Here is a 16,565-nt window from a genome sequence, read left to right on the forward strand (position 1 = left end):
TGGATGACTGGACGGCCCAGAGGGAGACGATTCTCACAGAAGGCAGCAGGGAGCAGCACAACACTAAATCTACTCCTCTCTGTCCACAATTCAATTCAAGTCCACTAACATTAAAGCACCCACATTGGGCAAGAGCCACTGCTTGATTATTTGGGACCAAATTAGCAACATAAAGGAGACCTGGATCCTATTTCCTCTCCCTTCTCCTCAGCCTTTCTTCTATGCCAGGTGCCAGTCACTAAACCCTGAAGGTCCTCAGTTTCCACACAGAAAATGATGGATAACTTTGCTGATTCTAGAGCCAGAGTTAAAGATTTTAGAGTTAAAGCACCCCCCAGATCTACCCACTTTCAATCTCATTTTGAGATGAGGACACTGGAGAACAGAGGTTAGGTGCTTTGATCTAGGTGGAATGCATGGGACAGAGAATATGAACCCAGGTTTAATTGACAAAATGTTTTTTGAGTTCTTACAAGTGCTTTACTTAGCAAATTGCTTCACATTCCTGTCAAAACAGCCTGGAGATATTTGTCCTGATCTCAATTCTAAAAACAGTGACAGGGATTTGACTGTTTTAGGAATCTGTCTTAGCTTCCTCCTCCTTTCAGACTCTCCTCAAATCAGTGGCATCCCCTTCCCCTATCTTTTCAATAGAGATCTCATCTTTTATAGGGAAAACAGGTCATTTGCCTGGAGCTCCCCCTTCTTTCCTTCCATTCATCGAACATGCCCGCTATTTCAACCACCAATTGTGATGTTCTCTTCTCTAAATTCTGATCGTTCTCTGGGAGCAGGTTTCTTGGGGAGCTTCTGGAGGCAGCCTTAGTTTCAGTTCAGTTCAATCATCCCAAAATGCATCCAGGAGTTAAAGTCCAGATCCTTTATTGTCTCTTCCAAAATCTTATTTCCTTCACTTGGGGCTCAGCTAGTTTTCTGGAGGCCTTCCTCTCTCCTTGGTTCCCGAGAGCTCTTATCAGAATATCTCCAGCCAGCACAAACATGGAAGTTGGAATGACTCTTCGCTCTGAATCTCCCCAGAAGTTTTCCCAAAGTCCTCTTTGACTCTGAGAGCTTCCTGCTTATATGGTGCACACTGAATATATACCAATCATTTCATCACTAGGAAACCATTATTTGTTGTAGGATTAAATCAATGTTAAATCAGATTTAATCATTGTCTCAATTCCACTCAGTACCTTGTTTCAAGTTCTGGCCCATAACATCTCCTTGTAGGGTCAATCATACTGAACCATTAAATAATTACATCCATTCCAGTGATTTAACACTTTGTAAGAATCCTAACAACCAATAGAGAGGTGAGCCCTCCATAGCCAGCCCCTCTATCTGTACCTTTCATCCCACTCAAATCTTCATATCTTTTCCAACAAATTGCTCCCGCTACCATCCCTCCTTCTATTCTTCAATCTCCCCCAAACTAATTATACCTTCCCTGTTGCCTACAAATATTTATCTTTCTTTCATTCTCTATGAAAGGTCCCATCCTGGGGCCACTCATCTACCCAGTTTTACTGACAGAATAGGTTCTCCAGTAGATAATATTGTTGCTCCCTTTACAATTCTAAGAGGTCTGGGGGTTTCTAATACTATTCTTGGCAGCCCCTATCTATCATCCACCACTATCAATAAACTAATTTTATGAAAGAATATTTGCTAAAAAGGAAAAGTAATAACAGAAATTGTAAAACAAAAAAACCCCATTCTACTCTTGTACACACATAAAGTACCTGGGGAGAGTGGATTTAAACTTAAAGTAACAAGCAGATAAGTGGATATTAGAACACTGGGCTTGGAGTCACGAAGATCTGAGTTCAAATCCAGCAGCAGATACTGGCTGTGTGACTCTGGGAGTCACTTTATCCCACTTGCCTCCGTTTTCTCGTTGTAAAGTGAGCCGGAGCAAAACTCTCCAGTGTCTTTGCCAAGAAAATTTCAAACAGGGTCCCGAAGAATGGGACACGGCTGAACATCAATACATGTACATACACATATGCTCTGTGTGCGTGTAAATGTGTGTACATACGTATCTACACACGTCTTACATTTATCTGTGAGTACGTAATCTTCCCCTAGAGAATATAAACTCCTGGAGGATGCTCGCGCACTCACCCTCTGGAAGAGGAACCTACCCGACTCCACCCATTATAGAGGGAGAATTAGTTCCCTTCTCCCTTCCCCCAAATTGAGAACCATCGCCCTCCTCACCCCCCCCCACGCCCCAGGCAGAGGAAGAAGATGCCCCGCCCCATCTCCGCGAGGAAACAGCCAATCCCAGAGCTGGCTGCCGAGCTCATTTTTCCGTACTCCGCCCCCTCTTCCCCTTCCAGCCCGGCTAGCTAACGGATCGTTAGTTTAGCGATGCTTGGGGGCTCCGGTTGGCAGAGACGTGGCCCCGCCCCTCAGCTCTGATCGTAGCCGCCGCGTTCCGGGACTTCGCCTCCTCGCCCCGCCCACTGCCCCGCCCCGCCCCCTTCTCGCCCCTCCCCTCTTCCCCTAGGCTCAGTCCAGTTCTGCCGGCCCCAGCTGCAGAGCGGATCCGCCACCCCGGGTCCGGGAGGGAGGTGCCGAGCCGAGCCGAGCCGATCGAGCTGGCGGCGGGGGCCATGGCGGGTGGGGACGGCCGGGAAGACGGCGAGGCGGCTGTAGTAACGGTGAGGGTGCAGTACTTGGAGGACGCTGACCCCTTCGCCTGTGCCAACTTCCCGGAGCCCCGCCGGGCCCCCACCTGCACCCTGGACGGGTCCCTGCCGCTGGGTGCCCAGATCCCCGCTCTGCACCGACTGCTGGCGGCGCCGCTCAAGGTGAGCAGGGTCCGGGAGGGCTCGGGACTGGGGCCGCCGGGAGCACCGTCGGAGGTGGAGGTTGGGGAAGCCCCCTTCGCCTGGGGCTGAGGACCCTGGAGCCCCCTGCAGGGTCGGGGACTGTGCACCTGTGCTCCAGGTGAGCGAGGCTGAGGGGCGGGACCAAAGGGAGGGGAGGGAGAAGCAGGGTTGGCGGACCGGGTTCCGAGACCGTCCCAGCCACGTTGCTTCTCCTGAAAAGCTGGGACTAGATGGTCCTGGGAGGCTGGAGAGGGCCACTCGGCCTCGGAAAGCCGAGCAGACTAGAACCGTAGGACTTTAGAGCTGGAAGGATGCTCTGTCCCGAGCCCGACGCTTTCGTTTTAAAGTTGGAAAAACGTGGCTCAGGGTGACTTAGTGCCCAAGGTCACCCGGGTACCTAAGAGCGGTGCTGGATAGCCAGGACTGGCCTGGGAGTCAGACGGGCTCAGACTTAGTCTCCGACTTTCGGCGGGACGGCCCGGGACAAGTCACTCCAACTCCAGGCTTCCGGGGACTGTCACGTTCGCACTTACCGCCTCCCGTAAGGGAGGACCTCGGGAAAGCAGAGCCGGGTAGAGGCTGAGCTCGCGCGCCCGAACGGGGTTATGAGTAAACAGTTAGCAAGCCTGGAAGCATTATGTAAATGAGCGATTATTATCATCAGTAGTATTCGGATTCCTAACCCGGGCTTTGGCCGCTTCCACGCGCAGCCCCCGGGAATGGGGCCGGGGCTTGCCTCGCTCTGTGGAAGGTCCTGACTAGTCCTCCCCGCCTCGCTGGGAGGGCCGGGACGGAGACCCGGGCTCGGCCGTGCCGGGAAGGGAAAAGCAGGCCCCGGGCTTTCCTGAGGGGGCGGACCTGCCTTGGAGTCCCAGGCCGAGCGGACCGCGGCGGGGGGACTTCCCCCAGGAAGGATGACAGGGATTGAGATGCTGGGGAGTGTGGAACCGAGCGAAGGGTGGAAAAGACCTGATGAGTCACCTCCTCCCTCCCCCCGCCCCCCACCTTTGGCTGGGAGCTCCGAGTTCCCTCCCTGCCCGCCCTGGGGGGACTCGGGCGGGGAGGGGGAGCAAAGGGGCGTGCTCGGGCTAATTTTAAAAGTCTAGAGTGATGGAGTTTGCTGAGCAACCGGGCCGGAGCCGGGGCGGGCACGAGGAAGGGACTTTTGCAGATGTCCAGCGCCTGCTTCCTCCCCTCCTCTCCGGGCCCCGGGTGAGCGGCCCCCGGCCGGGCTTCGCCTCTCTGTTTACGGCTCAGGAATGCCTGGCGCTGCGGCCAGGAGGCCGAGCCCAAGCAGCTTTTATCAGGACCTGGACAGTGGCTTGGCTCTGCCCCCAGCTCCCCTCCTTCCCTGCTGGGCTCCCCGCCCGCAGGCCCCCCCACCCCGGGAAGTAAAGGAAGAGGCAGCTGCATTTCCCCCTCCGCCCCTCGGCTGGGGGTGGGGGAGGATGGGTCGGCCAAGGCCTCCCGCGCAGCAGCATTGCACAAACTTGCCCCCGACCCCGGGGTCTCCCCTGGAATGTGCTTCCAGGCGCTAGCCTGCATTCCTAGTGGGCCCAGAGCCTGCCTGGCTCCGGTGAGGGGGAGGGGAGGGAGGAGGAGGACGATGGCCCTTTGGAAAAGGGAAAGAAGCTGGCCCTGATGGGCTAAGGGACTGAGAGAAGGTAGCGCCGCAGGGATCCCAGAGGCCGCCTCATTCACGGCTCTCTCCCCGGGAGAGACCCCAAATCCTACTGAGGGAAGCGGTGAATAGGGCAACTCCCCAATCTGTCCTCCAGGGGAGAGGAACCCTGGGCTTCTATAGAAAAGTCGCTCATCAAAATGCCAGTTTCTGTTGTGGCCGCCGCTTGCTAGCTGTGTGGCCTTGGGCAAGTTACATCTCCTCTAAGGGCCTCAGTTTTCCCATCTGTAATATGAGGGGTTGGAGCAGAAGGGATTGGATCCTACAAACCCTATGGAAGGAGTAAGCTTGATCCCCGCTCTGCTTTTTCATGCGGTTTCCCCCAAAATTCAGCGTTTCTTCAGCTTCTTCCCCAGATTGCCTCCCTGACAACCATCCCACCCCAAGGTGGTGTGGAAAACCCCTTTGTTCTGGTTGGAAGACATGCAAAAGCTAGATAAGATCTGGGTCCGGCTCTTATGGAAAACAATTTAGTAAAGGCAGTAAAATACACAATGTCACATGATAAATATATCAGTAGCAAAACCAGGTATTTGTGAGATGTATTGGAATACCAGGAAGATGGGCAGAGCTTCTTACTCTGTGGCCTCTTAGAATCCCCCTCCTGTCCTTCCTAAATGGGTCAGCCTTCTCCAATCTAAAAAGCAATTATTAAGTTACCTCATACTAGGCACTAGAGACATAAAGAAAAAAAAGAAAAAAAACAGCCTCTGCTTTCAAGGAACTTATTTTCTAGCAGCAGTTATAAGATTTGGAGGAGAGCCTCCATCTTCTTGTACAAGGAAAGTCCTGGAATATACTGAGGAGATTCTGGAATCAGAACAGCTCCTAGGGGTTGAGGTAGAAGAATAACCATCCTTGAGGGGGGAGGAGGGAGGCGCCACATAGCCAGTTCTCTGTGGTCACCTTTTCTTCCTGATGAAATTTTCTTCCTTGGGAGCTTTGCTGATTGCTTCTTCTCTGTCATCTCATATATGATGGCTCAGTTCCCTCCGTCCCCACTGAGTGGCTCCTGCCCTGTAGGAGGGATAAAGGCACATATTCCTGAGCATGACATTCCTACTTACACCTCCCCTCCAACACACACACACACACACACGCGCACACACACACACACACACACACACACACACACACACACACACACACACACCTAGCGGATTACAAAGTTCTGAATTTGAGTTGGGACCAGGGTTGAAATTCCAGCTTAATGATAACTATTGTCTAACCTGGAAAAAGACGTTTCTCTCTGGCACTCAGTTGCTGCCTAGGTCAGAGGAAGAGCATAGATGAATATATAAGGACTTTCCTGATCCAAGGTCCAGTTCTTAACATTATTCCTTTCGTGCTGCATCAGAAGAGGCCACTGGTGAATGGGAATTGAATCCTCCAGGAGAGGATGGGGCGCCCATAAAATGATGATCTGATTTTGTAATCTAGACTAAGTGGGTATGGACAGTCCTGACACATAACTGTCTAGGCAGCTGAGGCATTCAGGGCCACATAAAGAACTCTGAGTTTTCAGAGGATTTAGAGGTGAAAAGGCCTTTGGAAATCTATTATTTCTTTTTTTTTTTTTTAGCTTTTTATTTTCAAAATGCATATATAAGTCTTAATAGTCACCCTTGCAAAACCTTGTGATCCAAATTTCCCTCCCTTAGGCAGCAAGTAATCTAATATATGTTAAATATGTATAATTCCTCTATACACATTTCCACAATTATCAGATCAAAAAAGGAAAAAAAATTGAGAAAGAAAACAAAAAGCAAGTAAATAACAAAAAAGGTGAAAATACTATGTTGTGATCCACACAGTTCCCACAGTCCTCTCTCTGGATATAGATAGCTTTCTCCATCACAAGTCCTTGGAACTGGCTTGAATCACCTCATTGTTGAAAAGAGCCATATCCATCAGAATTGGAATCTTCTATTTAAATGTGGCCCTCATATTCTCATTTTACAGATGGGAAAACTGAGGCTTAGAGAGGTCAGGTTTGTTAAAGCCAGGGAACACCTCCAAATTTCTCTCCCCTCCCCCCTTTGAGCCGGAAGCACCCTAGGCTTAAGCTCTTTATGACAGGGACACTAGAACCTGAGGGTCTATCTCCCCAAACCCCACTCCAGTTCCCCAGCCTCCCCTCAGCAATGCCCCCGGGAATCTCAGTGCTAAGTGTGGCTGGGTTACCATAGTGATAGGCACAGGAGGCTGGCTCCCTGTGGCTGACAACTCTGCCAGGAATGGTCAGATGCACCAAGACATTCCCATCCCAAATATAAACCATGACCACAGCCCCAGAATAGAAGTCTGGAGGAAAAGTAGGACTGAAAACAGGCCCCTATGGCAGGGCTTGGGTTGCAAAGGGACAGTAGGTGGGTGGGAGGGAAGGGGGTTGCTCTCAAGCCCCCCAGACTCAGTGTTCCTTCTACAGCAGAGCTTTCTCTTGCCAATGGAGACTCTTCTAGGGTTGATCAGGGCACAGAGCATGGTTTAGGATAATCCGGTTGTGCAGTGATCCAAATTCTGGAGCCCCAACCCAGGGCTGTTTGTCATTGGCAAGGCCAAACAGATGGCATTGTTATCCTCTGCTTCCAAGAGACCCAGCTTAGCCTGGGACAGAGTTTATGCCCTGGGACCTTTAACTTGTCTATCCTAAAAGAAACCTGGTGCAGCCGCCAGGCTGATGGCCAGCAGCTCACTTCCTAGAGCCTCTTGGGGAAGGTGCCTGTGGGGAGGCTGGACCCTCCCCTTCCTTGGGGGCAATGAGCTTCCTCATGCAGCCTGCGAGGCCTCACTTCCCCTCCAGTCTGGGAGGAAGCTGCTGGGCCACAGTCTCTGACTCATCTCCTACTAGGAGGCCGGGCCTGGTACCCGGGGCTAGAACTTGGCCAGCCGGGGGGAGGCGTGCCATCTGGGGGCATCCAGAGTGAGCTTCCTGGGGGGGGGGTTGGACACCCAGACTTGGAGCTAGCTTCTGACCGATGCTTCTTGTCTACGGCACTGGGTCCTACTTCCCTACTTAATTGAACAAATTAATCTCAAAATCCTGTGACCAGTTATTTTCTCCCAAATGCTAGGATTTTCCTCCTTTCCTCCCCTCCTGCCTTAGCACTAGATGAATAAGGGACCAGATCCATGGGATCCAGAGCCCACCAAGCCCTCAGAGCTGGAGGGGAGCTAGAGCAATATCTGCAGGAGCCCAGAGAGCCACAAAGACGTGATTGTCATGGGACTCCCCTTTGCCAGTCACTACCGCCTCTCCACAATGCTAGGAGGTACCTTGGAAGCAGACCGAGGCCTAGGACTTGGTATATTGGAAGATGGCACTGGCTTCTCCCGGCCAGGGTGTGGGCCCTTTGCTGGCACAGATGAGGAGGTCGAAAGGCTCTCAGCCCAAGGACCTTTCCCCTCCCACCAGCCAGACCGGCAGTGAAGTGTTTTAGCAAAGTCATGGCTGGAAACTGTGAGCTGTACAGCTGAGATCAGGAGAGGCCTTCCGAGGCACTGGGCCCTCTCCAGAGCGGTTTATGAGCCTATGGCCTGCTTGCTCTGGCCTCAGTTTATCCACTCAGAGCAGGGTCATTGGAGGAAGGGAGAGGCCAGCCCAGGGCTTTGGGAAAAAGTGTGATCTGGGGCCTGAGACCCAGCATGAGGTCTGTCTTATTTACCTAAGTTATCTGTGAGCCTAAGGAGGAAATGAGAGCCCCATAGGAAACTGGAGCAGGGGAGGCCACAGGGTGTGGTGGGTCTGAAATCTGGGGACTTGATGGCTTGGGCTAGGTCCTTAATCTGGGCCTCCGTGTTCCCCTCTGTAAAATGTGAGGCTGGGTGATCTCTACAAGGTCTCCTGCAGGTCTCTGTCCTGTTACCCAGGCCCTCTGCAGGTCTCTCTGCACTAGGCCCAGGGTCCTCCACAAGGTCTCCTGCAGGTCTCTGTCCTGTTACCCAGGCCCTCTGTAAGGTCTCCTGCACTAGGCCCAGGGTCCTCCACAAGGTCTCCTGCAGGTCTCTGTCCTGTTACCCAGACCCTCTGTAAGGTCTCCTGCACTAGGCCCAGGGTCCTCCACAAGGTCTCCTGCAGGTCTCTGTCCTGTTACCCAGACCCTCTGTAAGGTCTCCTGCACTAGGCCTGGGGCCCAGGCTGGGGAGGCAGGGTGGAGCCCTCAGGGAGCCGGAGTGGGGTACAGGGAGCAGAGGATGACAAGGAGGTGAGGACTCATTTCCACAAGCCACATCTCAGCGAAGCTGGTCCTGAATCAGAGCAGGAGCTGCCTCCAGACCAGGGAGGGAGTGAGATTATGGAGCTATGACTCACTCCTCCCTCTTCTCTGCCCCAAGCTGCTTTTTCCCACAGAAGGCTTTGGGGGAGGGTTGGGTCGCCCATTCTATCTGCTGTCCTGGCCCCTGCTGGCCTCTCCATTTCTCTTCCCACAGCCCCTCTTAGGTCTAAGGGCCTGCTTTAAGGGCCTTGGGGAAGCCAGGCTTTGCTTTTTATGGAAGATGGAAGCTTAGATCTTGTATAGAGCCTGTTACCTTTTATTGAATCTGTCTTGACAAGGCCCTTCCTGGGACACCAGAAAAGTACAAAGCATTTCACAAATCCCTCCTTTGATCTCCACAACTGCTCTGGGAGGGAGGGTCCAGTCCCTGCTGCGGCCTTCTCCCCATCTTGGACCAGATTGCCCTGTCTTGGTCTCCCGTGTCACTGTGTGGCTCTGTGCCCCTGTACTCACTCTGTGTGCCTTCTGAAACTGGGAGGACCAGTTTGGGGTTATTTACAGAGACTAGAGGGCCTGCTTGTCCATAGGGGGATGGGGATGGGGGAGGCTGCTTGGAGTTGTGCTGGAGGAGCCAGACGATCCTAACCCTTGGTCCTTCTAAGAGAGTCCTAACTCTCAGATCTGCCCTGATCCTCAAACACAGCTCTGCAGTTGTCTCTTATGTGTTAGGTTCCTTTCCTGGGCAATCAATTTATCTACTCCTGTTAGTATTTACCAATCGCTATAGAGGCCTGACTTCATTAAGACTTTGCCAGAGGTAATAACCATTTCCACTTAGAAAGGCTTTCCTCCCCACCATTCTTGGAAGTAATGTACGCATCGCTGAGAGCCATTTTACTGGTGAAGTGAAGGGACTGGTAAGTGTCTGTAGCAGACTGTAAGTAGAGGACTCTTTCATTACCCCTAGTGAGTGGGAGATCCTGGAAGGAACCAGCTCACTGGGATTTCATTGTCCATGAGTTGTTACTATTTTTTTTTTGAAAGTTTGATGTATCAGATTTATTTTAAAGTCATTTTTTATAAAATATAAAGCTTTTGATTTTCATAACAGTCAGTTTTGAACATTCATCCTTGCAAAATTTTGTGTTCCAAATTTTTTCTCCCTTCCCTAGATAGCAAGTAATTCAATAAATGTTAAATATGTGCAATTCTTCTCTATATATTTCTACAATTATCTTGGAGCTGTCACTATTAATGAAGAGTTTAAGTTGCATTATCCTGAGGGTTTGAGGCCTAGTGGGGAAAAGGGAGGTCATATTGACTCTGAGATTCTTGCTATATGGCCAGGATTAGTCAGCTATGGATAGATAACCTTTCTGGGGTGGATCAAAGACCAAAAAAGAAGGAAAGGAGATGGCAGATTAGAATGGAGAGGAGGAAGCCCAGGAAGTGAATTAATTCAGCTACAGCTTGGTGATCCTGCCCACAGAGCTCTAGATTTGAACTCAAGATCAGGGTTAAAACTCTGCCTTGTTTAGACGCGTAGCCATGTGACTTGACCCTGGGCAAATTTCTGATCCTCGGTTCCTTCATCTGGAAAAGAGGTTGGACTTCTGAATTACAGAATTCTATTTCTAAGTCCATGACCCTATGCAATGACTTGCTGTGTACAGAGTCCAACGTTAAGTGCTAGAAAAGATGCAGATTAAATAAGACAGAGCTTACAGGGTAGTGAGAGCCGTGATCTTCCCTGATCACTGTAACACAATAGTATACGTGTAGAATGCACCCAAAATGGACATCCAAAGTGGTCCAAGAAGGGAAGATCAGTGAGAGCTTCACAGAGGGAGGAGGGCCAGTTGGAAGACCGAGGAGAAGGAGTGAGGATGGAAGGGCAGGATTTTGTTGGAACCAACCTCCAAGCTCCGGCTGAAGACCACCCCCACGGTCTGACAGTCGGAACCTACAATGATGAGGTCTTTCAGTACATAAAACAACAGGGAGAGAAAGGGGGAGCCTGGCGTGGCCCCAGGGTACTAGGAATGCAACCGGAGCCTTGGTTCAGGGCCAAGTGACCCAGAATGGAGAGCAGGTGACCCCAGGAAGGGGCCCTAGGACTAGAGCGGAAATATCTCAGGCTAGTTGGGGCCAGGGTGTGGGGAACAGGCACCATCCTGCTGTCCTGGAATTCACCCTGTCCAGCTGTTTTCCTGGCCCCGACAGCACCCCCATCAGCCAGCCAGACCACAGGAGTGGCGATCCGAGGGTGGGAGTCTGGGTGGGAGCTCCAGGAGAAACTAGCCCGGTAAAGCGCAGGGTGCTAATAATCCCAGCAACAAGGCTAATGGTTAGCATTTGTAGTTTTTAAACCATTTAGAAGTTTGTAGAGCACTTTATAGATCCTTGTAACAACCCCAGGAGGCTGGTGCTATTATCACCCCCACTTTACACTGAGGAAATTGAGATTAAGTGACTTGCCTAGGGTCACACAACTAGTAAGGATGAGGAAGGACTTGAATTCAGGTCTCCTTGACTCCCTTCAGTCTCTTCCTATAATTAAGGGTCTGGCTGCTGAATGAGTGGGTACCTTGAAGTTCATCCACTGGTAGCTCCTCACTCCCAGTCTAAAGAATCCATGAATCAGACAGAGATTGGTTCCTGGAGCGATCCCTCAGGCTAGGAAAGGGGTAACGGTATAAAGGACAGAACATTGGAGTCCGAAAGACCTAGTTTCAAATACCTGGTCACATTCTCGCTAGCTCTGACCAACCCCGATCAGCAAAATCACTTTAATCCCTCAAACCTCCGTTTCATCATCTGTAAAAAGGAGCCAGTAGCACCTTAGGAAACGTTTTGAGGCTATATAAAGTCATCTGCTGCTGCCTTACCTGAGTGGCAAGCATCTCCTAGAGATGTAGCTGGGGAAGAAGTCAGACCAAGAAGGCTGAGAAGGGAAGAGATTTGGGGTGGCTGCTGCTGCCGCCAGATAGAAGGGATGAATATTGCCTAAATGAGAAGGTTAGAGGTAGGATTGGAGGGGGAGGGGGAAGGCTTGGTCAAAGGTTAGAAAGGAAAAAGCCCTGAGCCTTGGCCAGCACAGTATTCTGATGCTCCAGATAAGATATCTCCAGATAAGCTCTGGTAGCCCCAGACATCTAGAATTCAAACTCCAGTCCTCCAACTGGAACCCTACTGTTCCTAACACAAAAGCGAGTCAGAGACCTAGAGCTTGAAAGCCCTTGAATACAACCCTTTCATCTTACAGAGGAGCCCAGGTGGCCCCAGATTAGGTGTGATTTACTCATGATAAAGTAGAAAAAAAAATTGGCTGTTTCTTGTGGCTCCAGAGCCAATGCCCTTTAGCTTAGGCTTGAATTCTGAGCCAGACTGGAAAGGAGCTTAGAAGTGAGAGAATTGAGACCCCAAGAGTGTGGGGTGACCTCCTCAAGCTCACCTAAAGAACTGGGGTGACTAGAATTTACTTCTTTTCCACTACTCCCTGAGATGAAACCTGGAGGAGTATGGGGTAAGAAGAGGTTAGAAGAGGTCTTGGGCTAGAGGGAGGGCAGTGAAAGTCCAGCCCCCTAGAGCCTATTTAACTGGGGAAAGTGAGATAGGTGGCCTTGCCCCTCTCTCATTTAAATCCACTTCGCTTACTGGGTCCTCTTGGAGAACAAAGGACCAACTTTAATGCCACTGGATGAGTTACAGGTTGGATCATTTGTAATATAGAAAACATGGAGGATTTTCCACTTCATTTTGCATTTATATATCAAAATTAGGATTCTGAGCTAGAAAGGACCTTTGTGTTTATCTCATCTAATCTCATCATTTTGAGATAAAGAAACTGGTCCCTGTTTTACATATAATGGAGTATCTAGGGGAGGGAGTGGGGGGAAGGGAGATAAAAAATCTGGAACACAAGGTTTTATAAGGGTGAATGTTGAAAATTATCTATCTATTTATTTTGAAAATAAAAAGCTTTAATTAAAAAAGAAAAACTATGGCATAGAGTATGACTCAGGGCCGCCTAGATTGTTTAAAAAAAAAAAAAAAACAAAAAAACAGGGATTTGAATGAGGTCTTTGAATTTGAGAGATAGTTTTGGTGGATCTGCATGGATGGGTCTCTGAAGGTCTGGGATACTGTGTGGGGAAGAGAGTTTGGTGTACCTCGCTGTGTCATTAGGAGTACTTGCTCAGTACTTTTAGTCATATCTGACTCATTATGACCCATTTTCTTGGCAAAGATACTGCAGTGGTTTACCATTTTCTCCAGCTCATTTGACAGGAGGAAACTGAGGCAAAGAGGATGAAGTGACTTGTCCGGAGTCACACAGCTAGGAAGTGTCTTTGACTGGATTTGAACTTCCTAACTCTGGATCTGGTATTCTATCCTCAGTGCCAACCAGCCGCCCAGGGGTGCTGGGGCATCTACTATAAATGAGTTGTTGGGAACTCAGGGGTGAGAGTGGGTGCAGGTGGCAGCTGGCTGGGCAGCTGCTTTGTCTGAGGCTTGGGAGGAAGAAGTTACCCTGGACAGGAAATGCTCAATGCCCTTGTCTTGTACAGAATATTAAAAATGGAAAGGACCTCAGAGATCCTCCAGATCCTCCTTTTTCAGAGCAGTGTGATTTGTCCAAGGTCACACTAGGGAAACCCCTCGGGGTGTAGTAGCAAGAGGGCAAGGGAAGACATACGAATTGATGCTGCATGAAGTGAGCAGAACCAAGGGAACATTGTACATAGTAACAACAGGATTATGTGACGATCAACTGGGATGGACTTGGCTCTCGTCAGGTGATTCCATGCAATTTCAGTAGATTTGGAGTAGAAAGTGCCATCCACATCCAGAAGGAGAACTATGGGGACTGAATGTGGGTCAAAGGATATTTTCACCTTTTTTTGTTGTTAGTGTTTGTTTTCCTTTTTTTTTTTTTTCCTTGTGTTTTTTTCTCTTTTAATCTGTTTTTGTTGTTGTTCAGCATGATGAATATGAAAATATGTTTAGAAGAATTGCACGTGTTTAACCTGTATTGAACTGCTTGCTGTCTTGGGGAAATAGGAGGGGAAAAGTGGAAAGAGGGAGAAAATTTTGGAACACAAAGTTTTGCAAGAGTGAATGTTGAAAACTATCTTCGCATGTATTTGGAAATGTGAAATATTATTAGAATAAAAGTTTTAAAAGACTAAAAATGTAAAAGAAAGAGAGGGTGGGGGGAGAAAGTGAGAGCTAGAAAGAGAGGAGAGGAGAGAGAAGGAGAAGGAGGGAAGGGGTTGGGTGCAGAATCCAGAAATCTGAATTTGAATCCTGAATCTGACTTTTGAGCCAATTTCTGAGCCTTAGCTTCCTCATCCATAAAATGAAGGTAATCATGAAAGACAGAGGGCACCTCAAAGGTTGGCCCCTGCATTTTACAGATGAGGCAACTGAGGCGGGAAAGGCTAAGTGGCTGGCCGAAAGTTCCCACAGAGCAGAGCTGGGCCTGGAACTCCCCGGGGTTTCTTATTCTAATTCAGTGCTGCACCAGAGTCTGTCAGATTATCCTCGGGCAGGAAACTGCCCGATCCCTGACTTCCCTTCCCTTCTGACTCTGTCCCTCTTCCTCCCTCCTTCCCCAGCTTTCCTTTGGGGGTGGGGGTGGAAGGGTCCCTGCCCCTCGCTCGGGACTGCTCCTAAAATAGCCCGAGAGAGAGGATGACTGTGTTCCTATTCCCTTCCCTTCCCTTCCCTAAGAAGGGAGGGCTAAGGGCTGGGAGCCAGGCAGGAAGTGGGACCGGGCTTTGAGTGTTTGTCCCAAGGGGGGAGGGAGGTGCATTACCTCAGACAACCCCTCCTTCTGGTGATGGACATGGCTCCTTGTCCATCCTCTACAAGAACCCTCTTTTACTGCTCCCCTGGAAATAACAGAACCCCTTGTACTTGGAGGGATCCATATGTCCATAAATATATTCACATATACTGTATAATACCCATGTATCATATATAGATGTGTTTATATATTACATTACGCATGTGTGTTAAGGTTCATATATACATAACCATCTGTACAGGAGGAGAGGGTGTGTGTGTGTTCCTTAAACACATAGAATATCAGGTTTAGAAGGGACCTCAGAGATTAACTAATCGAATCCCCTCACTTCATCAGTGAAAAAACTGAGAGCTCAAATCACTTTCATTTCTGCGCCTTGATTTCCCTATCTGTCAAATGACAAAGAGTTGATTTATAAGATCCCTTCCAGATCTAAATGTTATGATCTGGTGATCACAAGATCTTAAGAGGCAGAGACAGGATTTGAACCCGGGTCTCATTTTTCTAGCACTTTGCAGTTTGCAAAGCTCCCTCTCCTTAATATTCCCCTTTGAGCCTCACAACAAACCTGTGACTGTCCAGGAAAGTGTAGTAGACAAAAATCTGGAGCACAGAAGATCTGGTTTCAAATCCTGGCTCTGCCACTTATCTGTATGTCCTTGGACAAGTATCTTAACATCCTGAGTCTCAGTTTCCTGATCTGAAACAAGATTAGACAAAAGGATCTTTAATTCTCTTTCTAGCTCTATATCTATACTCTAGGATTTGGTGGGACCTTTCTGTTATGGTAACCCTTGGCTCAGAATTGGAAACTCAGATTTATTCTGGTAATTTATTCTGTTAACATCTGAATATAGCTCCTTGGAAGCCTTTCCCAAAGGGCCCTCAATTCCTAGACAAGCTTTATTCTTCTAAAGCATGAAGCAGAATAACTATCATGCAACAAAGAATGCAGAAGGGAGGGCTACCCTCGTCTTTAATAAAACGTTTCCCTTTTGTGGGCCCACATCCTTCAAGGATATTTACATACTCACACTGAGGTACCATCCTGAGGGTGAGGCTTTTTCTTACCAGAAAATAATTAATTAAAAGTTGTAAGGGAGTTAAATAGCTGATGCTTTTGGGAAACTCTGCTTTCCCTGGGGAAACTGTGTGTCCTTCCAGACTCATAACACAGCTCTGGAAGAGAAGCTTCCCAAAAGTAGGGGGGAAAGAAATAAGGGGGCAGAAAGGGGAGGCATCCAACTCCGGATGAAGAGGAAACCAGACTAGAGAGGAGACAGAGGCTGGATATGGGCCAAGAATCCATCAGCAGCTAAGTGCTACCTGGGAAACAGGTTGGGCTAATCTGAGAGAGGCTGAATGACCACTCGCTTGAGATGCCATGGGTTAAGAATAGTGTTTTGTAAGCCATAAAATAGTATATAAATCTGAGTTATTTACTGAGCTCCTACCTTGTGTGAGCAGCATAGAGAGAAACTCAATCATTGGGGAGTTCCCACATAAGGCCTTGAGAGGGAGGAAGAACGGTCTCTGAAAGCAGTTTTCTCTCTTTTTTTTTTTTTTTCACTTAAAAGTATTTTTCCAGTTACATGGAAAGATAGTTTTCAGCTTTCACTTTTGTAAGATTTTGAGTTGCAAATTTTTTTTTTCTCCCTCCCTCCATTCTCCCCTTCCCAAGATAGCAAGCAATCTGATATAAGTTATGCATATTAGTCATGCTGTGAAAGAAAATCAAAACAAAAAGGGAAAAACACAAGAAAGAAAAAAGTGAAAATAGTGGGACTGCATTCTCTGGATGCGGATGGCATTTTCTGTTGAGCTTCTCTTGGATCACCATATTGTTGAGAAGAGCTAAGTCCGTCACAGTTGATCTCACACAATCATGTTGTTGCTGTATACCTTGTTCTCTTGGTTCTGCTCACTTCATTCAGCAAGCATTCATGTAAGTCTTTCCAGGCTTTTCTGAAGTCAGTCTGATCATTATTTCTTATAGAACAATAGTATTCCATTAC

At 48.9% G+C, this 16,565-nt stretch overlaps 1 protein-coding gene across 2 annotated transcripts in view; it reads left to right on the top strand.

Annotated features, from left to right (window-relative positions):
• The first annotated feature begins 2,507 nt into the window (after positions 1–2,507).
• FHOD1 (formin homology 2 domain containing 1) overlaps positions 2,508–16,565 on the top strand; it is a 32,421-nt gene continuing 18,363 nt past the window's right edge. For both annotated transcript variants that reach the window (XM_074286467.1, XM_074286468.1), the window contains exon 1: positions 2,508–2,819. In XM_074286467.1, coding sequence (XP_074142568.1) covers positions 2,622–2,819 — 198 coding nt within the window. In that variant the 5' untranslated portion in view covers positions 2,508–2,621. The remainder of the gene's footprint in view (positions 2,820–16,565) is intronic.

Source organism: Sminthopsis crassicaudata, chromosome 2 (genome assembly GCF_048593235.1).
Source record: "Sminthopsis crassicaudata isolate SCR6 chromosome 2, ASM4859323v1, whole genome shotgun sequence".
NCBI lineage: Eukaryota > Metazoa > Chordata > Mammalia > Dasyuromorphia > Dasyuridae > Sminthopsis > Sminthopsis crassicaudata.